Genomic DNA, 25,702 nt, shown 5'->3' on the forward strand with positions numbered 1-25,702 from the left:
CAAACTCCGTCGCGATGCCCCAGAGATAAAGACAAAAAGCAGGCATAAGAGGAGGGCGAGAGTAGCTGCTGGCGGAGAAAACGAAACAACCAACAGATCGTCGCCTTCGTCGTCGTAGCTCATCGCCATCCCCATCTGCTATCCTTCCGAACCCCTTGATGCTCAAATTAGATCAAGCACGCTAACCACCATAACACCCGGCATTCCTCATCATACACATCATACACTCGGGTGAACGTCACACCTGTCGTAGAGGTTTGCCTGACCATCCCCCCTCTGTCGTTTCTATATCACCTCCGTAGTGAACGACTACCACTTGCGAGGCTAATCAACCCCCTCCGCAGTTACAGATCTGGCCAGCGCATGCGTAGGCCATTAATCCAAGCACCATACACCAGATCGGTAATTTTCTTGCTGTGCTCCATTCCAGGTGGCGGCTCACGACCAGGATATTTTGCTACAAGTGCCGCCTTCTCTCTATCAACAGGCCTCCTGGGGCTTCCATTGCTGTCCACAGCGGTACTTCCCCGTCTTCGGCGGTGGCTCTCAAGATGGGGGTTGTTGGATGCAAGCACCAGCTTGGCAGGACTTGGGACCTCCTGTTTCGGGGTGCTCTTGATAATCACCGTCCCGGACTGCGTTCCTGAATTTGGCGACTTGAGAGGGGTTGAACTCTGGAGGAATGCGTTGGACAGTCTGTGATCCTGAGTCAAGTTTGCCATGAGGTTCTGCATCATGTGATAAGCACCTTCGGGATCAACTGCATCAAGGGTAGCAAACGCATCTGATAGTTTCGCCAATGCTTCTCGCTTCGCCAGTGCAGAAGTCTGCGCGTGAAGCTCGCTCAGAGCGGGGTCCACAGCCTTCGAATATAGTCGCCGACCCAGCATGGCCTCCTTACTGGTTGCCTCAGCAGCATGTGGAGTTCGATTCTCGTTGGTGAAAACATCATTCGAGTCGGGCCATGAGATATTGCCAGAGGCAGAGCTATCAGATGGTACTCTTCTGAAGAGACGTTGGGACGATCCAGAGTTGCCAAACGACAGGTCAGTCTGCAATGGCTTTCTAAGCGCAGGGGCAGGTGGTGGCCCGCGGACAGATCCGGTCCCTGTCATCTGTGTCACGGAGGGCTGCCTGCGAGCCGTAACTTTGCGCGCAGTACCAGTCGCTGGCGAGGAGGGTTGTAGAGGGCCGTCTTTGAGATCCATTTGGCGCAGGGCATCCTCGGCCGCGAAAACCGAGGAGGGCTTTCTGGACTTGACAGTAGATTTTCTAGGCATGACCGATCTGACCGTGTCAAAGACCCATTCATCCTTCTCGTCCCTTGTCGACATCGTCTGCAGCGTTTCTTGGTAGACCGGGCGGTTCCTCTTCTTACTCTTAGTAACGTCGTAGTTGCGCCGGCGCTCAATCAACTCCTGGAGTGCTTCTACTTTGCCGGCATGCCTAATGAATCGGTGCTTCAAGAGCTCTCTAGCGCTGGGTCGGCGCTCCGGCTCCTTCATGAGACACTGGCTGATGAAATCTTTGAAGTCTTTGGAAAAGCTACCCTCAAGCCTAGGCGGAGCACTCTTAGGGATCTGGAATAGAGCTTTCATAGGGTGCAGGTTCGCATGAGGCGGCTCGCCAAGGGCCATCTCCATAGCGGTGATTCCCAAAGACCAAAGATCTGCTTTGTAGTCATAGCCATTCTGCTGGATGACTTCTGGCGCCATCCAAAACGGGGTGCCAACGAACGTGTTACGCTGCGACTTGATGTTGGTAAGCTGGGCGGCGACACCGAAATCCGCCAGCTTGACTTTGCCTGTTTCTGATAAGAGAACATTGGCCGCCTTGATATCTCGGTGGATCTTGCCCTCAGCGTGGAGGTATTCAAGACCGGCCAAGAGCTCACGACAGATGATGGCAATCTGAGATTCGCTAAAGACGGACGGCTCCGGTTTGAGCTTTACAGAGCAAACATCAGTGCATGTCCCAATGGCATGAGGCGAGTCGTTGACTTACCAAGTCTAAACATGAGCCACCGCCCAAGTACTCCATAACGATCCATAGCTTGCTTCCTCGGAGGAAGCTAGCCTTATACTGGGTCACATGAGAGCTGGCGCAGGTGCTGAGGACAGAAATCTCCGCCTGAATGTCCTGAATGTCGTCATCTGTTGATTCGAGGTCGATCTATCGGCATTGTCAGTATGGCGTATTGAAGGCATGTGGTGGTAGTGGTGGTGGAAGGGAAATGGTTGCGGCTCAGGCGACTTACATGTTTGATGGCGACCACTTCACCGGTGGCCTTCTCAATGCCCTTGTAAACCACACCAAAGCTGCCACCTATAGAGAAAAAGAGTTAACAATTTTGTGAATCGTGGCCATAGGGGACAGAAGAACGTACGGCCAAGTTCCTCCAGGACTTGGTAATGGCTTGCGATAGCCCCGTCTGCCATGTTGTCTCAGATGTTATGAATCTTGGATGCGCAGTAATTGCACAGCGAAGCAACAACGATAGAGCAGGACTCTCGTGCCACGATGGCAGCGAGCAGGAGCAGCACAAAAGGGCGCGCGAGGGAGGCGATTCTACTTAACGCGTGCCGGGTAGAAGACGGTCACGAAGGGACAGTTGCCAACAACAATAAGGCGGTCAGCATCAAGGCCGAATGTGATATAAAAGGTTAATGTGGTGGTGGTGGTGGTGGTGGTGGTGTACGGGCCTGGGCGACGGGATAGCCCCAGCTCTAGCCGGGTTGCTGGTTGCTGGGGGAGCCAGGAAGAAGCAGGTACAGTACAGTGGGCGGGCGGCAGGTCCCAACCCACGGTGATGTCCCAAGCAGAACCCAAAGTCCAAGTGAGCAGCGAGCCAGGGCGGGAGGTAAAAAGCTTGGGTCAATTAGGTCACTCCAGCCCACCGAATCAACAGACTGCCAAACAGGGTTCCTGAACAGGGCAATGACAGATCGGGCAGTGGGCACTAGCTGGCCAGATGGACCAGGGTCTGGGTAGTAGCACCGTCCTGCTTTCAGCTCTCGGATCCCAGCAAGGTTTTCCTTTTGCGACGGCCTGACAACCTGCGAGTCAATAGTGTACTGTCTTGCGGCTCTACTGCGACCATGTCTGCTGCGCACACGCCGAGTCCACTATTGATCCGGACCTGTCGACGGAGTAGGATGTAGCCGAACCCAAAAGACAGGACGCGAACAAGAAGAAGAGCAAGAACAAGTTCAGAGCCCTGCGCCGTGTCGGGGTGGCTCTTCAAGCTATCGGGCGCATCCAGCGCATACGGCGCATAAACATTCAAGACATGGGTCAGTCAGTCATCCAGTCAATGGCAGCAGCCATGGGGGAGGGAAAAAAGTCAACACGACCAGACCGACCAGGGTCGCTGTTGTCCTGCATTCCAACACCCTAAAAATGTATCAGTTTTGCGAAACAGATCTACAAAGTTTGTGCGTGTGTTCGTGTGTGTATGCCCTCGTGACCTGCTATCAATTTCTATGTTCGTACGTTTGCTCGTGGAAGATGCAGGTACTGTAATTTGCAAAACACCCTGAAAACCAACGATCGCGTTTCAGTGAGCCTTTGAGCAATGTAGGTACTGATACTTCTTCACTACCCGAGGCAGCTAAAGGTAAGTACCGTATTGATGTATGTACTCCAGCGCCCCTCTGAGCGCTGTAAGTACCTACTACCTACACCCATACTAGACCTGGCCCGGCGCATTCGCTGTACGCAGAACTCCATCGCATGCAGCCCTTCCAAAGGATGGCTATGCGCATGTAGACGCGTTAAAGATCATGGCATGGTATCCTGCTCCCTCTTACGACAAGTGAAACAGGTTACTGCTAGGGCATGCATCCTAACAGCTTGAGACTGCCGGCTGGCTGGGTGCGACTTTAGCGAGTGTTCTGTTTGTGGGGGGAAAGGTATGACGAGGTGACGAAAATAGGAAAATAGGCCCTGTCCGGCTGTTGGGGGTTGTCCAGTCAACTGTCCCCTCTGTTTGGTCCGAAGCTTGGGCTGCACCGTGACCCCAAACCACCTCGTCCTGGTCCTGGTCCTGGGCCTTGCAAGTAAATCTTCCGAACTCCAGCTCCAGCTCCCCTCCATCATTGACCGAACTCCAGTCCAAACAGCCCAGGCCGTATCGAGCAGGAATGGGACTCTAGGTAATCTCCATTGCCCGAGATTATACTACCACTGCTATTGCGACTGCGACCACCCAAAATTGCCTTGGTTCAATCGATCGATAAGTTGATGTGTTGGCGTGCACGTAGCGCCGCTTACCCCGTCCACTTCGTGTTGACGATCTATCTCGGTCACCCTACCCGTGCTTGATCCAATCTTTCGCAGCGCCAGTTCCACTCAATCGCCTCACCGCCTGCCACCACGTCCCAATCGCAACGCGTCTTGAAGCCCAACGACACCGACTCCGATATCTTGACAAGCCACTTGGCCGAGCATTGCAGAGTTTCTCCTTTGAATTCGAGCTCGACGCACTCTCTTGCGACACGCCCTTGCTGGCGTAAAAAAAATTACAATCATTCGGCCGACTCGATAGGCGATACGGCGCCATGGTACCAGCGCCCCCGCAGCTTCCTACGCGGTTTCCGTGCTGGTGCAGAGCCGTCTACTCGTGGGGAGGAGAGGTAGGTTGACTGCTGCATTCATGCCATTGCTGTTATTTTTTTGACCCTCTGCTGACCCGGCGTGCCCGTTCTAGTCTCAACGCGACCTGGGGTTTGTCGAGGGAGACCTGATAGAATGTCTGAATGCCGGAGATGGATCGTGGTGGATGGGAAGGCTGCGGCGCAACAAGACAGTCGGCGTCTTCCCGTCCAATTTTGTCGAAGTCCTGCCCGACAGCTTTCGTCCCGTCACCAGATCGACCAGCCCGTTAATATCGAGTAATACACCAAGTCCCACGAATGGCACGATGCACAAGTCGAAAAAGCCCTTCCGCAAACCGTTCGAGGCATATGCGAAGGCACCTCATTATACTACTGCCAAACAGCCCGAGGTCATACGGGATATGCCGGAGCGTCAACCGTCAAATATGTCAACGCAGCAAACACCGCACTCGTCACATGGTTCCATTAACCGCGCGCCAACTCCTTCAGTCGCACATGCGTACGGTTCCAGGGCCCCCTCTCCTGCACCGCCCATAAACCGGCACGGCTCTTGGGGTTCGAGGGCGCCGTCTCCAGCACCCCTGTTAGTCGGCAGGGCTCGTGGGATATCCGGGCAGCGTCGCCTGCCCCACCTGTAAATCATCACGGCTCCTGGGATGGTCGAGGGGCGTCGCCTGTGCCACCTGTAGGTCGCCATGGCTCGTGGGACGTCAGAGAAGCTTCTCCTGCACCGCCGCTGGCGCGCCCTGGTTCTTGGGATGCCAGGGGGCCGTCTCCAGTGCCAGCCCAACCACTGCGAATGTCATACCACGGACGTCGAGCAGCGTCCCCTCAACCGCCTCCTTTGCATTATAACGCTCGAGCGCCATCTCCTCTTCCATTCGACAACCACTACAGTGCTCGGGCACCATCACCGCAACCGCCTATGCACTATGGCTCCAGGGCGCCATCTCCGCAGCCACCGTTGCACTACGGTTCCAGGGCACCGTCACCTGCGCCCTCGGCCTTTATACCTTATCGTCCCGGCGCCGCGATGCCGAAATCCGATTCGCCGCCTCCGCCTCCACCCCCTCCTCATCGCCACGCCCTTTTGAGCCGCGGCGGAGGTTCCAATGCTTCCTACGACAGCCGGCCCCGTACGCCAAGAGCCCCTTCGCCGTGTCCGCCGTCACCAAACGGAGATGGATTCACTCCCTCGCCCCTGAGAGAAGCTATGGACGGGGTTATCGAGTCTTTGAGTGCACTTGGCACGAAAAGTCAAGAGGGGCGAGAATCTCCTGAGCCTGTATTTGATCCTTGGTCGCCGGAGTCGTTCGACATGGTCTCACATCGGTCGCGGTCGAAGCGCAGAACCCGAACACAGCGTGAGACGCGACCGCAGACGTCGATGGGGGTGGCGTTACAAGATGAAGGCTATGAGACGTACAGCGGTAGCTCCTCGCAGGAAAATACACACCACAACAGCCATGTTGAGGAGCAACACCTGCCCCAACTGAACAGCTACGTGGACAGAATGGAGTCCCGACTACGGAAGATGCACCAGCACAGTTCGAGCATGGGAGCTGTGCCCTCTGATGACATGCCGCCGCCACCACCACCAAAGAGAGCAACATATCATTCAGAGCGACCGAAACCGTTGATAAGCGATGATATAAATGAGAAAAGACTCCAGCGACAAAAGTCTACGCATGATGCTGGACGTCACTTACTTCATAGGAACTCTACAACAAAGACTGTTTCGACGAATGCTTCCTCCGGAACTCGAGCTACTGACAGCAGTATCAACACGCAGAGTACTAATAGGAGCCTGATGAGTGGCGTGTCTGCTAGCGGGATCAGCGCGACAAGTGCCGGGAGCCTAGCCCGCAAGAACCGTAGTCGTGCACGCAGCGCTCTGGGTTTTCGGGACGGCGGCGGCGACGACGACGACCTGGACCGGCCGATTACCCCTTTTAGTGGCATTTCTTACCATGCGAGCCACTCTTCTTCCCAAGTGCGTCCTCAGTCGCAAGCAGGATTCCGTGATGAGGGTATCGCTGCCGTTGGCGGCCTCGTACAACCTGGCAACGCGAAGCCTAAGAAATCGAATTTCATTAAGAGGATATTGGAGGCGACAAAGACGGGTGTTGCTAGCGGTCGCAGTAGTCTTGCGACGGGGGCAGGATCTGGAGCTTCATCGCCTATGCTGAGCCGTCCTACCTCAAACGGAGTAACTGCGATTTCGGGCGGTAGCGCCAGCAGTCCTCAGCTTGCACGGGACGCAGGCAGGGAGATGGGTTTGGGCAATAGCGGCGTGGACTGGGTCCAAGTCCGCCGGGATGTGAATCGATCCAACACTCTCAGCAAGAACGAGCGTAGCGAGCGCCGCGATCGATGTCAGATGTTGGATTATCCCGCCATCGACCCCGTGGACGAATTCAGGGAGAGCATTGAAGGTGGCGAAGGCGCTGATGGCATGCCAGTCCACGAGCCCACGAACTATCAAACAATCAATCTCAGCCAAGTCGACAAGAACTCACGTTTCATCAGCAGTCTACCCCCCATGACCACTGCTGTTACCCTCGCCACGACTTATGTCTGTCGACCGTATCGAAGTGATGTTCAGAAACTGCGAGCCATCTTTACTTGGGTGGCAGAGAAGATCAACTGGGAAGAGGACTTTGAGGGCGATGTGGACACCCGAAGAGTTATCCAGACCAAGAGAGGGTGTGCTGAGGAGTACGCCGTCCTTGTGCACGAGATGTGTGCCTCGGTCGGTTTGCATTCGGAAATTGTGCGTGGTTATCTCAAGACTCCCGGGGAAATCCCAGAGACGAGCATCATGCCTCGGTCAAACCATTGGTGGAATGCCGTCATCGTCGACAACGAATGGCGCATCATGGATTGCTGCCTTGCTTCTGCGTCGAACCCACAGCGAAGTCTTTACTCAAGTTCGGGCAACGTCAACGCCGACAGCTGGTGGTTTCTTACTCAGCCTTCCGAGATCTGCTGGACGCATATTCCCGAGCACCACTCTCAGCAGCATCTTTGCCCACCTGTCCCTCATGAAATCCTTCTCAACCTGCCTGGTGCTTGCCCTCCTTACTTCCGCAATGAGTTGGCCATGGTCGATTACAATACGTCACTTACACGGATCGAGGACCTTGAGATGGTCCATGTCAAGTTCAACGTGCCAGCTGATATCGAGGTTGCAGCCGAGGTTGAAGTTCGCGCCTTTACCCGTGATGCGGACGGTGATTTCTTCGAGTCGGGCGACACAGTGAAGAAACGCGCTTTGGCTCAAGCGGAATGGTACAATGGAGTCAAACGCTACACAGTCAAAGCACTTCTTCCTGGCGATGAAGGCACGGGAGTCCTCAAAGTATATGCGGGTAAGCGTGGTCTTATGCACAGCATCAAGGACATCCCACATCCGCTGGCTTTTGCCCTACCGGTTATCCACACTGGCGAAAACCCGCCGTATGAGTTTGTTACAAGGCATCCGACACCACACGCCCAGCGGCACGACATTTATGTCGTTCAGCCCCAGTGTCAACGCCTGGCTCTGAACAACACGTTCGTTTTTGCGATCCGACAGCACCCTTCCTTGTCACCCAGCGCCTCTATGACACCAGCCACCAGTCCGGGAGCACCGTCCCCGATTCCTTTTGCGCGGCCCGGCAGTGCAATGAGCATGAGCTCCTCCAACCCTAGTACGGTGAGCAGCAGTGGCTATGGCGGCGGTACGTCGGTGGGCGGGAAGAAGCCGGCCAAATTGGCCATCCAGACGCCGGGCGGAAAGATTCTGCGTCTCATGCGCAAAGAGGAGCGGCGCGGTCTTGGCGTCGGTGGTAAGAACATAGGCCCCGAAGAGGAGGTTAGCGACGGAGGCACGTGGGAAACCATCATCAAGTGTTCGGAACGCGGAGTCTGGAGAGGTCTTGTGCTCGCCGATCGCACGGCTAGATGGTGTGTCTTCGCCGAGTGGGTTTGCATAGGCTAGCGTTGGATGGCCCCCCCCTTTCATCACCATGTCCCTTGATGCATATATTGGACGACTCCTGAAGGAGCAGGAGGCGTCTCTCGTCTCATTCTCTGGCGTTTGTGTTTCTGCTGGCGGAGGCGACCAGGCGACGTTAATAACAAATTACTACGGAAGCGTCATTGCCGATAACAGGAGAGGTTGCGGGCCTGGTTGTTGACCTATTTCCTCGCATATTGCATGTTGTCAAGGCGTTTTGCAGGGAGTCATATGGCTTTTTGGGAGATTCATGGGAATCATCTGGATGGGGATATCTGGTTTTTGCGCAGGGAACTGATTTTTTTTCGAGGCAGCATCTTCCGGGGGCTCAAGGTTGCTATGGCTCCCCTCTCTCTGTATGGGATATTTGCATGTAGGAGTTTATATCCGCCTGGCGTTCGTGTATACTAATGTGTATGGAGACGGCATGGTTCCTTGAATGGACCGCCAATGCAAATTATATTCATGTCACAAGACCTTGGCTCCTCTCCTTTCTCGTTATCAGTGTAGATGCATGGATGAAAGCAGTGGGTTTGCAGCTAAGAATAGCGTTACGCATTTTGGCGTGCTGTAGGATGATGAACCATGTAACTATAGCTGTTGGTAGTAACAGGACAGCCCTACAACATGGGAAACGACCTTGGGGTCGCTGGTTCCTTGCTACCTTAGACGGCATCTCATAGCCCAGAAAGGCCTAGCCGGACGATGGGTGGGCTGCGGATGTCCTTGTCAAATACAGCGCTGAAACTGGAGACAGACAGGGTTCATTCAAGCTGTCCCGAGACCAGGGGTAGCCAGGCTAGGCTGGGCTGGGCTGGGAATGGGAATTAGTGCAAAAGTAAAGTATGCTCGTTCATTGACGCAAGGGCCGGAAAGACGAAACGCACATGGATTTGTTGGAGCGCCTATCATATGTCAACTGTCGCCTTTTCGACAAACAGTCCTCTGAAGGATCAATATAGTTTGCCGCAAGATCAAGATCAAGTCTTGTTTCGCTACTGGGGAACGTGGCCGCCCGAAGGATCATGATGACATGGGATCAGACGCACAGAGCAGCTTTCCCGAATCGGAAAATGGCAGCCTGGCAGGTGGGTGGTGTTGCAATGCAACGATGAGGGAGCAATGATGGGGAGTGGATGGCACGGGGATGGCATGAATGGTGGAGCTCCTCCCAGAGAGTGTGGATTCGAGATGTTGAAAGAATGAATAGAAAGCTACGTAAACCCTCTCTCCATATACACCGTTCTGCTGATGTGTTCGGTCAGCACCGACGCGCCAGGACGCGGCGATTTCCAGCGGCGTGTAGTTTATTATATACTGCATCCATCCTCCTTGCTGTACTTGCAGGAGGTGCCGATGCCCTTGCTCCTCCTTTGAAGCGGAGGATGCAGCGTGTAGTAGAAAGCCCGCTCCGCCGCTAGAGGACACCAAAGAAGGCGTGATGTGCCGCAGACTACAATGCAGAAGAAAATAAGAAAACCGAGCGAAAGCCAGACTGGCTTCTCTTAGTCAACTGACGTGGCTGGACCAAGGAACTCTCGTTCACATAAAGATTGTGCCCCCCTCCGTCCTCTCGGCGGGCAAGGCCTAAGAATCGTATACGGAAGAAACAAATAAAATCCGAGGCTATCGACTTATACGTTGAGAGAGAGAGAGAGCCACAATGAGGACGTTTCTAACAATCGTCTTGGCCCTCCACGCCGTCCTGGTGCTCGCCTCTCCAACCGCCCCTCTGGCCCCAGGACACCCCGCCGCCCAGGCAGCCACGGGGAGTACGACCACGCGCGAAGAGAATGGCGCCGCCACCGCCGCAAACGACTTCCTCGCGCTCGTCGAGGGCTGGCAGCACCGGCGGGCGAGCGGCTACTACGTCCTGGCCGACGCGTGCGGCGACGTCATCACCGAGTACCACGAGCCGCGGCACGTGAAGCTAGGCGGCTGCGACGTGACGCAGTGCGCCGAGGAGCTACGGGACGACGAATCCGATACCTGGAGGGGAAGGACGAGGAGGACGGCGTCGTCGTCAAAGTGGTGTACCAGCCGGTCCGCGATCCGGCCCGCCGACCCCGTCACTAGCCTCATGGGACACTTAAGGTGTCTTTCTTCTGTATGTCTTTCTGTCTCTTTCTCTTCTTCCTTCCTCGTTTACTTTCCTCGGCTTAAAGAGAAAGGAGGATACGAAGAAGCGCTGGTTGGACTAACACTTCCTCATCACTACAGCTATCACAGAGAGCATATAACGAGACCCGGGGGCCTGCCGGACGTGTCGGCATGTGGTAATGAATAAATGGGTTCCGTACCGAGGTCGAACGGTCGGCAGGTGCTATGTTCAGCCGGCGAAGAGGCCACAACGGCAGAGGCCCTTGGGAAAAGCAGCAGGAGGAGAGCCAGAATCGACTTTGGAGCTACGACGGTGACGGCGAGGGCCAATGGGTGATGCCAGGACATGGTGATGCAAGGAATGAACGACACCAAGATACCACAAGACACATGCTCAAGTATGTCACATCACTTGCCATGTTACTATATATATCCCCAAATGTTTACATATATCGGTTGTGACAAAACCCCAACGAAATACTGTAAAATCACTTGATCTCAAGGGCGATAATGACGGTGTAAAATGGTAGAACTAGACTGGAAGCGCTCCCCACGTTCGGCTGGGACGAAAGGCATGCGTACAAATCGACCAAATATGAGTGCTACGCAGACATCCGGACCCATAAGCAAAGAAAATACCGAACTTGCAGCATTTCGGAAGTCAAACTGATAGTTAAACAACCATATATACGACAGGTATATCTAATAATATAATGGAAAGCCAAAGCTTTCATCCCTTTAGGCATCTAACATCTTTAACAAGTAGTTTAGTCTAACCTTCTGTTGCGCGGCGCATCGCTTCTCTCCAGCAGCGAGTCTCGCTCGCCGCGGTTATCGTCATCACGCTTATCGCCGCCGTCGCCGCTCCCGTTGTCGTCCCGGTACAGGACGTAGTGCTGCGTCATGAAGAAGACGTCGTACAGCATGCTGACGTTGCCAAGGGCGAACTTGACGGGATTGCCCGTGATGCCGCTCCAGTCGCGCTGCAGGTACGAGTCGATCCCCTGCTGCGCGATACTGAGGGTGCCGCCGCTGAAGTCGAGCAGGATCTGCCAGATGCTCCAGCCCTTGGTGCTGCGGTTGCGGTAGTTGGTCAGCAGCTGCGGCGCGTACTTGATCAGCGTGACGAGCAGCTTCACGTAGGAGATGGTGTAGATGGCGTCCAGCCAGGCCCACGAGGTGCGCGCGTCTGCGCCGGGATCGGAGCCGGCCACGACGAACACGATGACGCACACGGCGAGGATCGAGCCCGCGGTCACGGCGAGGATGCCCCGCGAGGGCCGGGTGCCCGGCGCGCGCTCGAAGCCCCAGAGCGAAGGCAGGAAGTACTGCGACGTGGTGACGGTGCAGAGGACCACGGCGTGCGCCGCGAAGACGATGTCGTTGAATGCGACGGTGGGTGTCAGGCCGTGATTCCGGGCCGCATACTGCGCTCGGATCACGGGGGAGTAGTAGAAGGCCATATTTGACGTCAGATAAGCAATGAATCCTATACCCATTTATTTGTCCGGTTAGTGAAATTTCCCATGCGACAGGCACGGCTGGGCCGAGTCCCCTCGCCCTCTCGCCCTCTCGCCCTACCGATTCAAGACGGAGGGAGATAAAAAGGGGGAGGCATTCCATACCAAAGACATTAATCATGGGGAAGTCGACGGTGGTGCCCGAGGTCGACCGGCGCCTCCAATTGAGCAGGGGCTGGCTGTAGAAGGAGGCCGACCAGCAAAGGGTGTATACCCAGCCAAAGGTGGCGGAGATGAACTCGAGGAACAACATGCTTTCGGTGTCTTCCAGGGGTTGGTCTTCTCCAACGGTGTCGAATGGATAGCGAGGTTCTTCTTCTTCTTCCTTGGCGAGAATGTCCTTATCGGCGCAGTGTGATGCAATTGCTCCCTCAACCCGTCAATCACGACATCACGCTTGCAGTTTGATGAGTAAGACGAAGTGAACCCTGATAACGCTAGCGCATGTCGGAAGCGGACGGCGCCGGCAGCAAGCCAGGAAAAAAGCCAAGTTTTCCTTCTAGATCTCCCTGCCTTTGATTATTTTGGGGTGGTACTCGGATACGTACCAGAGCTGGACGAGGGCTGGATGATTTGATGGTCGATGGATGGATGATCCTTGGTCTAGGCTTTGGGCTGAGCTGAAAGCGCGAACAGGCGAGAGGAGCGAAAACAGGCGACAAGCGAGCGACGGGATGGTGCTTGTCCCAGTTTAGGCACTGTATGCGGGCGGACCCGGAGTGGGAGGGTGCTAAACGAGCCAGACTCACTGAAAGCCAGCGCTGGCGGGCGCGATAAGATAGGGATTCCCGTGGCCAAATCACCCCATTTTAGGTCATCAAGCCATGGCCCAGTCATGGCCCAGCCTTACAGCAAGCATTTACAGATTTACAGTGGGGGGCTTCGGGAGTCTTAGGCGCATGCATGGTTGGCCCAGGTTGGGTTTCATTGAGATAGATTGACCACCGCATCTCCCAATGTCGAGAAATCTCTAGACCGCTGCAGCTTTTGCAGATGCCCTCGAGCCAGCGCGCCTTTCCGACAAGAGTCCGCCGTGCGATGCCGAGCCATCCCCGTTTGGGAGGCTCCCTCCATGTCAACAGAAGTCAGACTGTGCCTCCCTCCCCAATGCCCAAACAATGCAAACGGCAAGCAGCAGCATCTTCGGCAAAGATAAGCCAAGACGGGCCGGGCCAGCTCGAGTCAGGAAGCAGAGCAATTGTCGTACGTTACTGTATGTAGACGTCCGTAGCCATTACTACTACTACGGAGTACCTACTATACGCGCATCGGGAAATCTAGGGACTCCACGCACTTGCCATCGCTCTGCCACGCTCTGCTGGAGTGATTGGTGGACGGGAGCACCAGCAAAACAATGGAGCCTCGAATGCCAGTGCGAGGGAGGATCCCTGCCCTTCTGACCCCTGCCACGCCTGCCCCTGCCCCGGCACCCGGCGGGCGAACCGACAACAATTCGTAGAGCTGCGTTGCGTCGCATGCAGCAACACGGCCAGTGCCTCGCGCTTCGGAGCCAGACCCCTGAGCCGCATGCAACCCATCGTACGAAGATATCTGCAATTTTCAAAACAGACGTATTCGTTATTCGGGCCATCTGGTGATCGTGGTCTCACGCTACGGGAAGAATCGCCTGACCCTCAGCACAGCGACTGCGGGTCTTCTATCTAGAGATATATATACAACCTCGTAGTCCCCGTCTCAGTCAGACTTATCTAGAGGCCATCTAGTAATCAGACCATTTGAACAATACAAACAATTCACACTCATATTCGACCTTATACTCGACACCACATACCTACTTGCCTACTCGACATACCAATCGCACATTCACACATCGATCCAACAGAGAAAGATACAAGAAAGAAGATGGACGTCACAACAACAAACATGTCAACATCTACTACTTCTGCAAACTCCCCGACCCTCATGGGCCTGCCGGTAGAGCTGCGGCTAGAAATCTACTCGTACCTCCTGACCGTGCCCGAGGAGGACGACCACAGATCCCCTCCGACGCTTCATCATCATCATCATCGCCATCGTCAAGGCCGCCGATGAAGCGCACCTCCTCGTCCTCGTCCTCGTGCTGCTCCACCCCGAAGCCCGTGGAGCTGTACCCACAAATCCTCCGGGCCTGCCACCAGACCTACGACGAGGCCGTTGAGATGCTCTACGCCACCAACAAGTTCGCCGCCCACAGCAGCATGCTCACCACCTTCCCGCGCCTGCACAAGGGCAGCGCCCCCGTCGCCGCCGCCCACCTCAGCCAGCTCATCCGCCGCTTCACCCTGCGCCTGCGCCTCGACGTCGCCCCCACCTTCGACGCCGACCAGGCCACCGCCCTCCTCAGCGGCCTCGACGAGCTCGACGTCGACGGCTGGCAGGCCCAGTACCTCGGCGCCGACATTGGCGCCCTGCGCATGCTCGAGGGCGTCCGCGGCGTCAAGCGCGCCCGCGTCTGGGCCGGCGGCTACGAGGCCTACGCCCACTGGCTCCAGAACCAAAGTACGTTCACCCTTTCCCCCTTTCACCCCTTTTACCCAGATGAACGAGACACTGACCATCTTCTACTACAGTGATGAAAGGTATCGGCGAGCCTATGGACGAGTTCCACGAAGACTCGGATTCCGACTCGAGTGCAGGCGAGGACATGTGAAACTAGCAGGTCAATTCTACGCCTGCGATTTCGCTCCTGTTCTTATTGCCTATTTCATCTTTCTGCCGAAAACAGCGCATGGATACCCTTCGATTTCTCTGTTTTGCGGTTCTGTTGTAAAAAATCATTTTGGGGAGCGTTGCATCATCTGGAGTTGGGGAAAATAAAACTTGGGGACAAAAGAGCCGGTATTCACAAGTGCCTGCTCTAACTTGCGCATATATCTACATACAAGAGATAGACTCGAAGACTAATCACAATATGATGGTCAATTCAATTAAACTTCAAACAAAACGAGCATGTTTTCTAAGCATATCGAGACTTTCATTTCGGTCTATGGGGGTATTTAACGTCGAGCCAACCCCCCTTCCCCCGGATCGGGGGCGGCAGTCAACCAATCCCTAACGACCCCCCAAACCTGTCTATCATTCAGAACTCTCAGTCATTCATATCATCCTTCCCTAAACACAGACCATTCTCCAGAACCAGGCAAATGACCACTCTCTATGATGGACCGTTCTTCCCATACCTGCGCGTCTGCTTCCAGATGTCTGCAAATGAACTCGGCAATATCTACTCAAACAACCATTTCAAGGTCAACGAGATTTGCAATGAAGGCAGCTCAACAACGCAGCCTACTAACCAAAGCAACAAAAAGCAAAATGGCCTCCTTTCCTTCCTCAACGCCGGTGTTTTCATGCAAATGACGTCTTTGCTCGGTCTATGTCGGAGCCTATACGATACGCGCTGCCTCTTTAAAAATCACGGGAATGGGTTCATTGTTGCATCATAAGCGATATGCTTTGCGGTCTCGAAAGATGGTGGCAGATCCCAGCACTGATGGATCTGAAGGCCATGGGAACACGGCCAGTGCAAGTATGCTGGAATATTCCACCCGTGACGTACGTGGTGGACGTGACGCCGACGACTTGATGTTGGACGGCTTATGCCTTGGCATTACCACCAAACATGGTTGGCATAGACTTCCAAGCCTTGGCGTCGGGCAGTCTGAATCGTCCAAAGTCTTCATCAAGGTCCAGAATGATCTTGAGCGCGTTGCGACTGCGAGCATGAGGGGATGCAATGTCCCTTTCCTTGATGGACGAGACAACGTCGGCGACACCAGTGTGCGCCTGTTCAGGTTTAGCACTGCCAGGGAAGGGCAGGACGCTCTGAAGGACTTCGTAGGCGGCAAGGGTGAAGCCAAACTGAGGCGATGATCGAAGAATACGGGCAGGGCCACCCTTGAAAAAGGCCTGGAAGCCTTCTTCTTTCATGATGGTCGTCGCTGCGTGGCGAAGACCTGTGTAGCTTGTGTCACCCTTGCGCGCCTCAACTTGCAGTCGGGTCTTGATCACGTCGCAGGGGGTCGTCAGGTATGCAGCAGGCATGCCAGCAATGGCGCCGGCAGTCAACAGTTGGAGAACACCCAGTTTCTTAGTCGGAGATTCGCCGAAGAAGTCCCGCTTCAGATGACTGTAGGTGGGGAAGTAAATAGCCGAAAAGGGGACGTCTCGAAGCAAACATGCACTGGCGCCTTTATAGAGGCCTGCCAGACCGAGGTTCTTGACAATCCACATGGCGGAGCGCTTGCCAGCTCCATTGGCTTCCTTTACAACCTCTCCCTGAACTTGCAGGCGGATCTTGACGATCTCGAGAGGATTGGTGAATACCTAAGCAATGCAAAGGTTAGCTGTGTGAACACGAAGAAAAAGTCGAAAATACTTACAACTTGACAGGCTCCTGCGCTACCACCAGCCAAGATCTCAGCCCAAACGTTGATGTTTCCGGTCTTCTTGTCCGAGAAGTAGCCGCGAACCAGGTCGTTGACGGTAAGCTTGATGGCCTTCTCGGGAGCAACACCAACCAGCTGCGGAAGCACACCAGAGTACAAGCCTCGGAATCCCTCGTTCGTGATGACTTTCCTAAAACAATCGATTGAGTTCTTGTACAGGCGTTGGCCCGGGTCGGCACCCCGCTGGTTCTGCATCCGTGTCTTGACCAGGTCAATGGGATATACCATGAAGGCTCCAAAGGCACCGGCAGCGCTGCCGAGCATGAAGTTATAAGCCGAGGCGAGTACATTGTGAACAGCATTCTGTGTTGCTGTCTTGGTCTTGGCGAGTGCTTCGCCGTGCGGCTCCGAGTAGCCGCGATGTCTCCAAGATGGGTCAAGGACCTTGGCGAAATCGATCAGACCGAGTCTACCAGAAGGTTCGTCGAGGCTGGCGAAGTGGAAAAGAATGTCGGCCTCCATGGGGGTGAAGAGGGAGAAACGTGTTATTTTTGCTGCCTCGTTCAAGAACTCCGCCTTGGTGATCTTGCCGTCTGAGCTTTTGCCGCATGCTTTCCGGATGATGAGCTCTACCAGATCCATCTCCTTGATCATGTTCTGGAACGCCCGTACATTGGCATATGAGATCTTGCTGCCAAGAGAGATGTTGCAAAGAGTGGACAGGTTCTCCAAGAGATGGTCGGAAAGCTTGTGCTTGGAGGTCTCACGAATGATACGCTCGAAATCCTCGGGCTCGATGTAGCCGTCGCCATCCTTATCGAAGAGAAGGAATGCTTGTCTGATCCGCTCGCCCTGTAGACCACGCAGCATCTGAGAAAACTCGTGGTAGGTGAGGGTATGGCGTCGCGTTTTGTCGCCGATGTACAGCTTAGCCCATTGGCACTCCCAATCGAAGGGGATGCTGTCTGGACCCTTGTTCAGCTCACACAGCCGTCGGAAGTCATCGTACGTGACGTTGCCTGTACGGCCAACGTCGAAGAGGCGGAAGGCGATCTCGTACTCGGCATCGGCCTTTCCCAGGAGGTTATTGTAGGCCGCCCAATCGGCGATGGTGAGCTTGCCAGTGCTCTTGCGGTCGGCGACGCGGAAAAGGAGGCCATACTGCTCGCGCTTGATCTTGCCCTAGTGGATCCAGAGTATTAGCCGTCGATCTGGGCTGGCTGACAAAGGAATTGCTTTCGTGGCTACTTACATAGTCTTCATCCTGCGGTGCGATAGCATTGACGAACTCGTCCTCGCCCATGTAAAGCTCACCAGACTCAGGGTCCTTGACTGCGTGATTAACGAAGTAGGCACGAGTCTTGGCCGAGAGCTCTACGGGCTCCTCAGTGCCCAGCAGGGACTCTTTGACAGCCTCCTTCACCGTAGTAGGAACAGACATGGTTGTCGATGGAGAGTTGACAACGAGCGGGAAGTCAGTCGCAAGGGAATCAGGGAGACACACGTTCAGTGCTTGTTGGGTCGGTAGAGACCGGAAAGGACCATGAATCAGGCCAAATGGTCGGGGACTCAGGTGGCTTATCGCTTAGGGAATGGTTGCGACCGTGTTTTTGTTGTCGCTGTCTTCCCTTCCTCCAGAGAGCGAGCGACTGGGCACGAGCCAGGTATATCGATTATTGATTACCCCGGTTCAAACTAGCAGCAGATGCGGGAATAGGAGGAACGGAACTAGGTAACGGGAATGACCGGAACAGGGAAAGCTGCGACCTCTCTCTGAACAAATTCTCGATCTCAGGGAAACAGTGCTGGGCAGGGATTGGCCATAGAAAAAGTAGGGACAGTGTGCGATGGAGTGAGGGAGAAAAAACAAGGATGCTGGTCCTGATCACCGCAAATCGGTGGCAGAGAGTCAGAGACGGGAAGAAAAATTGTGAGAAGCTCCACCGACAGTTTTCCTTGATGACGAGATGCAGGTCTGGCATGCAAAAGATTTTAGCGAGCGAGTACCTGACCCCAAAGACCCCAAAGACCTGGGTTTGTTATCCTTCCCTCCAGCTTACTGGAGCGGTAAGGCTTGAGCGGCTTGGCGGGCGTGGACGATGGCGACATGGGTCGGGATGGGGGGTACGCTAGCGGCGCTAGCCGATTAACCGATAGCGCGATAAGCCAAATAGGGACTAGCGTCCTTCGGCCCGCGATTCATCTGGGCGTGATGGTGTTTGGCAGGAGCTTGATTCCATGTATGCGACAGCTGTCGGGCCTGGCCTGCAGGCCTCGTCTTGGGAGGGCTGTAGTGTGCAAAGAAAGTACTGATGGATGTTATGTATAGTCACTAATATTCTAGTCTGGTCTAGCCTCATGAACTAATAAGGAACAAGGATCGGTGATAGGACAGACTGTGTGCGTGTGACCGCAAAGCCAGTGAGACCTAAAATTGCACATTGCCTGCCATCAAGCTTTGTCGGTCCAAAGGCGTCGACAAGTTCGACAAGTTTCGAGAGCATCAAAGAGGGGGGGATGGCATCTCCTGGGGTTCCGAATAAAGGGGCAATCTATGCGCCTGCTGTAAGTCTTTCGCGTCTGCCGGGTCGGCTTGGTGTTGAGTCAAGGTTGGAAACTAATGGGAGGAGATATAGGCGACTCACTTAAGAAACCTAGCCCTCTCTCACTGGCGTGCTGCTAGTATTCACAGCTGGGGTTCATACGCACCCTCGCCCTTGGCACAGGGCTTGCCAATAAAGAATGGTGTAAGAGATTTGACAGGCCAGGGAACCGTTGAGCCTTTATATATATAAAGAGACCTAGCTACCATCGTCCCATGGCGGCCATACCAATAGCTATCGAAAATATAGGAGGCATTGCAGCTTCCGCGACCGTGAATTAGAGCACCAAGTACAAGTATTCAGTGTCAGTGTTGCGATGGCTTTCTTCTTCTATACACTGTAAGCTCAGTGAGAAGCTCAACCCGGGGTTTCAGCACTGCAGTATCGCTGTGTCACGCTTAGACATTGATTGAGGTAACCTGTTCCATTGTAGCTGCTTAATCCCAACTACAGATGTGTTCTGTTCATTGCCTAAGCCGAAGTAGACATGTCAGAGTTTGTGTTACAAGTCCTAAGCCACACAGGGAGTCTTGCCCACGAATACTGAATAGCGGTCCCCACTGGAATCTTCAATGATGATTAAGCCTGGAATCGAGGAGCTGCAAGAAGCGATGGGTTACTTGTCAAGATACATCAAGTTACGCACACATAATGTAGAGGGAGAGAAGACAGGGTTGTCAATGAAATGCTTCCATCCTATGTTCTAGGCACAGGGACAACAAGTCCGTCTGTGATATGAAGAAGGAATAGAAAACTATATGCAGCCCCTTGCTCGAGGCAGAAAAGGCAAATATTATACTCTAACAGAGGGCTGTACAAAAGGCCCTGGCAAAGCTGTCAACTCCTGACGAAGTGACAAGCAAGCTAGATGGTCCATCCAGGGGTGTATGCGCGGGGGATGCAAGTCAAATCCAGTGGAGCAGTCCACTAGGCGAATACAGGCTGCCAAAAAATTAAACAAGCCATTGCTCGTCTGTTTGTTCTTTTCCGGAGGTTCCTACGCCTGAAGCCCGTGTCTGCCGATGCACAAAGGGCGCATGATGATGTCTATGGTCTCGGGAAAAAAGACCTGCCAGGAACGCCGAGAGATATCATGCCTTCGCTCATTGCAAACCAAATCCAGTGCGATGGGGAATCTCGTATGGCTCGTAACCGTCATGAAGCTTCGTAAGAGGGCCGGAAAGGCCCATTATTATATGTAAGAGAAAATTGCACCACAGGCTGATGTGCTCAGGGCCATGGCCGTGGTGCTGGTGCCTGCACAGTTGTCCGGTGCATAAGGGACAGCGGTCCGTTGCTTAGGTCCCTGAAGAAAACGAAATCAAACCACTCTCATGCCCTGTGGCATGGGGTGTTCTAGAGACGGCGGGCTTTCGTAGGACTCGACACACTTTGTTGCAAGCGGTCGGTGCTTATTCATATGTGCAGCAAGAATTAGTAGTTGGTGGATGTACCTGGGGGTTGCTGGCACAGAAATTCGTCTCTCGTGCCTGTGGTAATAAAAGTATCCGAGGGGCAGGCTCAGCATTGCGTTGGTATGGGCATCCTGTACGGATTGTAGTCGTTTCCGGAAGGGAAATATGAGGTGCTAGTAGTCTCGTCCTCGGGGGTTTGAGATGGCCACGACTGAGGGGTTGTTGCCAGGTAAGGAAGGACGAAACCGTTGCGGATTTCGTTGTGGACATATGTTGCTGCGCGCTTGTAACGTTTATCCGAGTACTTCTCGAACACAGCAGCATGATGGCGGGTGGCAATGCGACAGCAGTCTAGCATCATTGCGACAATGGGCTTCAACTGATTGAATGTGTAGCCGGAATAGTACACGTGATCGAGTGTCTGTCAATCACAGATTAGCATTCAATCACCGAAAATCCGCGGAACGAAGAGAGCTTACCCATTCGCCCTTTTCCAGGATGAGGCGGGAGAGGCAGTGAGCACCAGCAGCTGTGTAGCTGGGAGGAGTAGCCACAAAACGCTCATCCATCAGAGCGACCTCCAAGAAGTACTTGGACAAAGTTCGTGTCTCAAGATCGTAATCATCGGCCTTGCTGATGCGTCGAAGGAAACTCATCGGACCGGGCCAGCCTAGGCAGAATTGTAGCATACTAAGCATGAATCGCTCCGCCTTAAGGATCTCGTCGACTGTGTAACCGCCATCTACCATGTACACGATTTCCTGGACTGAGGGACAGTTAATTTCCTCATACTTGGCTGCAATGAAAATGGCCGTGGCGCCGACGAGTTGCAGTTTTCCGAGAGACACGACTTTGAGCGAGAGGAACCGGTCGATGTAGTTTGCCGTGAGGAACAGAGTCTCGGGGAGAAGACCAAAGCGGCCATGTACTTGAACAACCCAGTCCATCAGAACACCACGCATGGACCATTGGATTTCGGTTTGCGAATCCATGTAGTGAGGATTCGGCAGCAGCTTGATCTACGCGGCAATTCGAGCATTAGTTTCTGCCAAGTCGCTTTGCTGCCAATGTGGATACCAGAGTTAAACTTACCTCCATTTCCCGCATGTACTCGAAAATTTCATCGCCGTACTCTGCTACCATACTGATGTCCCATTGATCCTCTTCGATCTCCTCAATGGTTCGCTTGCTCTCTACTACTTCCTTTGCCTGCTCCAGCTCGGTTTGGCCCTTCTTACCAAGCTTGGGGGAAACATGACGGTCATTTCGAACCCAGTAGAGGTACGGGTAGGGTCGTTGCGGAACGAGTGGGCTGCGGTGAAACCCTGGTCGTCGTAGAACTCCTCCTCCTCGTCGTCTGAGATCTCGATTACCTCGGGGGCAGGAAGGTAGTTCGCATCAACCTCGGCACTTCCAGCGCCGGGCCTGCTTGATCCAGCCGCTTCAAGGGCAGAAGGGACGGGTATCAGAGAGCCCTCTTTGGGCGCCTCGTCCTGGTACTTGTGGGACTGACGATCCTCCTGGGGCAACTCTTCGACAGCGTCCAAGTAAGGCGTTTCGGAGACGTTGTCCTCTTCGGGATAGGAAACCCATGTACGGTTGCTGGTCTGCTGGGCAGTCTTCAGAGCCGGCTGGCTCTGATGGTGTCGGGGCTGGCGCGGTACAGTCTCCAGATGGAGAGCAGAGGAGTTGTCGGGCTCCGGGGAAGGAATGACGAGGTCCTTCAAAGCCTCCAGGTTGGAAGACTTGACCTCCCCACCCGATGTAGCCGGGCGTGGGAAGCTGTCGTGGTAGACTGATGTGGTGGCTCGCTTCGATGCGGCAGCCCGGGCAGGAGCCTGAGCAGGAAGCTGCGAGGTAGCCTGTTTCGAGGACGTGATGTAATGGTCACCACCCGTGGAAGGAAGGACCGACAGGCCACTCTTGGAGGAAGGTCGCTGCGCTGGGCGCGCAAAAGCAGCATCTTTGGCGTTGTTCTTGGGTCCACGAGCACGAACTTGGTTTTCCTGGGATGTCGCAATTGCAGCCGAAGACGCCGCGACCGATGTGGCTGAAGGCACACTCAAAGTGACGGCTCGCGATTTGGCTGCGAGCTTGGGCTCATCGGGAAGAATGGCCCTGACTGTGTTGCTTCGGTCTGCGAAAGCAGTGCGCTTGGCCGCGGTTTGGAGAGATCCCGTGACGGGCTGGAGTAGGTTCCCGGTCGACTTGTATCTCTGATGAAGCGATTGCTGCGGTTGCTGCTGCTTGGCATGAGTTGGGTCCATGTTTTCGTTACCTGCCACCGCGAAGGTTCGCGCAGGTCGGAAGGGCTGCTCGAGCAAGATTTTGTCAGTTCTACCATACAAAACCAAACGGCCGATAGACTCTGTACATGGATACGTTTTGGGTGGGTAAAGATAGGAGATGGTTTTGCTGGGTCGAGACCGGGTTGGTAGAAAATGGAAGCGCGTCAAATCGTCAGATCCATAAAGCTGCATTCCTAGTAACCTGGCGGTGGACCACCAGGCCGTACTTGAGCGCGTCAAGGAACACCACTATTCCGGTGAAGCAGTGCCTGATCAAGGCGATTTGGGCCGATACTGATGATGGTCTGAGGCACCCCAGCGAACCATCGCAAGCGTGCATGCAAGACCGACAACGGGAATGCAAGAATATGTAGCAGGGTGGGCTGTTGGATAGATATGGATGTATGGGTGGGCTGCGGGTGTGGTGGGAGGTGAAGGAGGGGGGACTGGCTGACTTACTCTGGCATCCATGGTGAGGGAGATTCGTTGGTGGTGGTGAGATGACGGATAGCTCTACTGGATGAAGCTATTGACTCTTGTATAAGAGCTATCCTGTTCAGCAGCGGGCCAGATCAGGCGAGCAGTACCGTCAAAAATAGACGACTGCTGAGGTCTGCAATGATGTGCAAGCTGTAGAAAAGGGTCGCGACCAAAATTGATGGAGAATGGCTCATCAATGCATCCAATATCGCAAGGTGGCTCGTGTTGTTAAGCGCAATCAAACTTGTAGTTAGATCGTGTTTATGGATAACAAGGTTGCGCGTTATCCCCTGTATGCCGGGTGCTGGGTGAGTTGTGCAAGGTCGCCGGGCAGAGGAATCGAGGGCTAAGGCATGTGCAACGGGTCGGATCTGATCGCAAGAATCATGAGGGTTGGGGAGGGCCTCACCACTTGTCGGAGGAGTACTGCGATGGGGGAGCAACACAAGAAGAACCCCAGGAATGGCCACGGCTGTTGTGATGACCTCGCGGGACCAGTCAATAAACAACCTGGAATGGAATAAACATTGGACCAAGCCTGCATTGAGGTACCCGGTTACATCCACTCAGACGAACGGGACTGGTAGCTGGGGGCCGCAGTGGGTGTTGCTCCTTGAGATAAGGTGGGGGAGTTGGCACCGACCTGGCTGAGCCATCGACAGCCAATGGATGCAATGGTTCATTTGCGACAAGCTGAACTCTCAGCCAAGCGTGCTTTGCTTTGCTTCTCGGCGTGCCAGGCACTCCGGACTCGTGCTATTCTGGTGTCGTGCAACGAGCGAAGATAAGATGGCCAGAGCCCGCCGACCAGCCAACCAACCAAAAACACCATTTGCTTTTGAGACAAGTTCCCCGGGCAATGGGCCAGGTTCGACATCAAGGTCAAACAATTGACTTACTATGTTGTACATACATTGTGCGCAAAAACCATACATACATACATCTAGGTGTAATGTTATATGTACATCTATATAATTGTATATATTCCTACTTACCCACGCAAGGAAAAGCAGCAAGCTGTGCGACAATTCAATGCACCGATGCTCACACTGCAACGTGCGAAGTAATAGGGGTCGGTCCGCATACACAAAACGTCTTTTTCGGTAATGAAGAGGAAGACATTTAATCTTCGAGAGAGAAAAAGACCGGCCTTAGCAGGGATACTAGGCGGCATCGCGGCATAAGTCAGAAACGCCATGCAAATGTAAGGTGTGGACACTCGTGGCTGAGGTTCCATCCATCGGTGCGGCCGGAGAGAAAGTCGAGCTGGAGAGATCATGGAGCGGGGAAACCGTTTTTCCTTTTTCACAGATTTGGGTCCAAAGTTGGGAGCCAAAATATCTGACATCATCGTCGCGTCTTCCCCAGGAAAACAGATCAATCAGGATAAGACGATATAGGCACCACAACGCCGGTAAAGCTTTCGCGCGATGATGAAACTGGGCGCAAGAGGTCCTGGAACTTACCCATGGGCCCCTTTTCTATATGCGACAGCACAAGGCCTGCGTAACGGCCCTTGTTTATCTTTCGGGCTCTATACGCGCTCTATCGAAAGTCAACAGACCAACAAGACGCGAGGTCACGTGAACCGCTTTAAGAGAGGGGGGTAAGTGAAAGGCCGCATTAACCACGGTTTTGGAGCATGGCCATGAGGGCGCGTAATGCGATTTGAATCGTGAACGTTGTTTACCTGTCAACCACCGTTCGCGGCCCTCGGACACGACACGTGCTGCGGAGCGACCGCTGGTCGGCCTTGAGAAGTGGCCGCCTTACTGTTGTCGATGTTGTTGTTGTGGTGGTTGTGCCCCTCAGTATGCGATGCGTCCAAGGCAATCTCTCGGTCGCAATGCGACTTGCGACTGCGCCCTCCGCCAGCTGTCCTTTCGCACACATCGGCTGTCTACCGGCCATCCCTTCGGGTTTGGCTTTTTGAATCGCGCAGCCGTGACCGTTTGTCTACTAGGTATATACGTTTATAGATGATTATGTGTGACCATCACTACATGTGTCCATGCGCCATTTCCTACCTTGAGGTATTGAGAGCCGGCTGTCTCCAACGCTGGCCACCAAGCTCCCGAACTACCTGCTTGAAGTAATCCAAACGGAACCGCAGGCTTGGAAGCTGAGGTTATGGGGAAGCCCATTTCTGGGCTCATTCTGCCAGTCCAGTAAATGTCAAGCGGGTTGATCACGAGATGTCTCGTATGACACCATCTCGTCTTCTCGGTATTATCCAGGCAGACATGGGGACCTTGGAGGCGCAATGTTCGAACCTCCGTACGTACCCTTGAGATT

The 25,702-nt window shown here is 54.2% G+C and overlaps 7 protein-coding genes across 7 annotated transcripts; 3 read left to right on the top strand and 4 right to left on the bottom strand.

The window, feature by feature from the left end:
• Positions 1-344: 344 nt before the first annotated feature.
• On the bottom strand, positions 345-2,438 carry PG997_013188 (uncharacterized protein; the record flags this gene model as incomplete). The annotated part of the gene is made up of 4 exons (XM_066817502.1): positions 345-1,946; positions 2,005-2,172; positions 2,258-2,325; positions 2,387-2,438. 4 exons carry the CDS (start codon positions 2,436-2,438, stop codon positions 345-347), a joined length of 1,890 nt encoding a protein of 629 aa, XP_066663194.1.
• A 2,483-nt stretch (positions 2,439-4,921) lies between these two features.
• Positions 4,922-8,598, top strand: PG997_013189 (uncharacterized protein; the record flags this gene model as incomplete). Its single annotated transcript, XM_066817503.1, has 2 exons — positions 4,922-5,005; positions 5,128-8,598. 2 exons carry the CDS (start codon positions 4,922-4,924, stop codon positions 8,596-8,598), a joined length of 3,555 nt encoding a protein of 1,184 aa, XP_066663195.1.
• A 1,681-nt stretch (positions 8,599-10,279) lies between these two features.
• Positions 10,280-10,903, top strand: PG997_013190 (uncharacterized protein; the record flags this gene model as incomplete). Its single annotated transcript, XM_066817504.1, has 2 exons — positions 10,280-10,710; positions 10,837-10,903. 2 exons carry the CDS (start codon positions 10,280-10,282, stop codon positions 10,901-10,903), a joined length of 498 nt encoding a protein of 165 aa, XP_066663196.1.
• A 580-nt stretch (positions 10,904-11,483) lies between these two features.
• PG997_013191 (cystinosin) lies at positions 11,484-12,489 on the bottom strand (the record flags this gene model as incomplete). Its single annotated transcript, XM_066817505.1, has 2 exons — positions 11,484-12,205; positions 12,342-12,489. 2 exons carry the CDS (start codon positions 12,487-12,489, stop codon positions 11,484-11,486), a joined length of 870 nt encoding a protein of 289 aa, XP_066663197.1.
• Positions 12,490-14,395: 1,906 nt separating this feature from the next.
• Positions 14,396-14,886, top strand: PG997_013192 (uncharacterized protein; the record flags this gene model as incomplete). Its single annotated transcript, XM_066817506.1, has 2 exons — positions 14,396-14,735; positions 14,816-14,886. 2 exons carry the CDS (start codon positions 14,396-14,398, stop codon positions 14,884-14,886), a joined length of 411 nt encoding a protein of 136 aa, XP_066663198.1.
• Positions 14,887-15,830: 944 nt separating this feature from the next.
• PG997_013193 (uncharacterized protein) lies at positions 15,831-18,062 on the bottom strand (the record flags this gene model as incomplete). Its single annotated transcript, XM_066817507.1, has 3 exons — positions 15,831-16,559; positions 16,616-17,803; positions 17,874-18,062. 3 exons carry the CDS (start codon positions 18,060-18,062, stop codon positions 15,831-15,833), a joined length of 2,106 nt encoding a protein of 701 aa, XP_066663199.1.
• A 2,683-nt stretch (positions 18,063-20,745) lies between these two features.
• Positions 20,746-22,906, bottom strand: PG997_013194 (uncharacterized protein; the record flags this gene model as incomplete). The annotated part of the gene is made up of 4 exons (XM_066817508.1): positions 20,746-21,060; positions 21,119-21,658; positions 21,732-21,824; positions 21,878-22,906. The coding sequence occupies 4 exons, from the start codon at positions 22,904-22,906 to the stop codon at positions 20,746-20,748; spliced, it is 1,977 nt and encodes a 658-aa protein (XP_066663200.1).
• Positions 22,907-25,702: the final 2,796 nt, after the last annotated feature.

This window comes from Apiospora hydei (assembly GCF_038363865.1).
Source record: "Apiospora hydei strain CBS 114990 chromosome Unknown utg000009l_segment0_segment0, whole genome shotgun sequence".
Taxonomy (NCBI): Eukaryota; Fungi; Ascomycota; class Sordariomycetes; order Amphisphaeriales; family Apiosporaceae; genus Apiospora; species Apiospora hydei.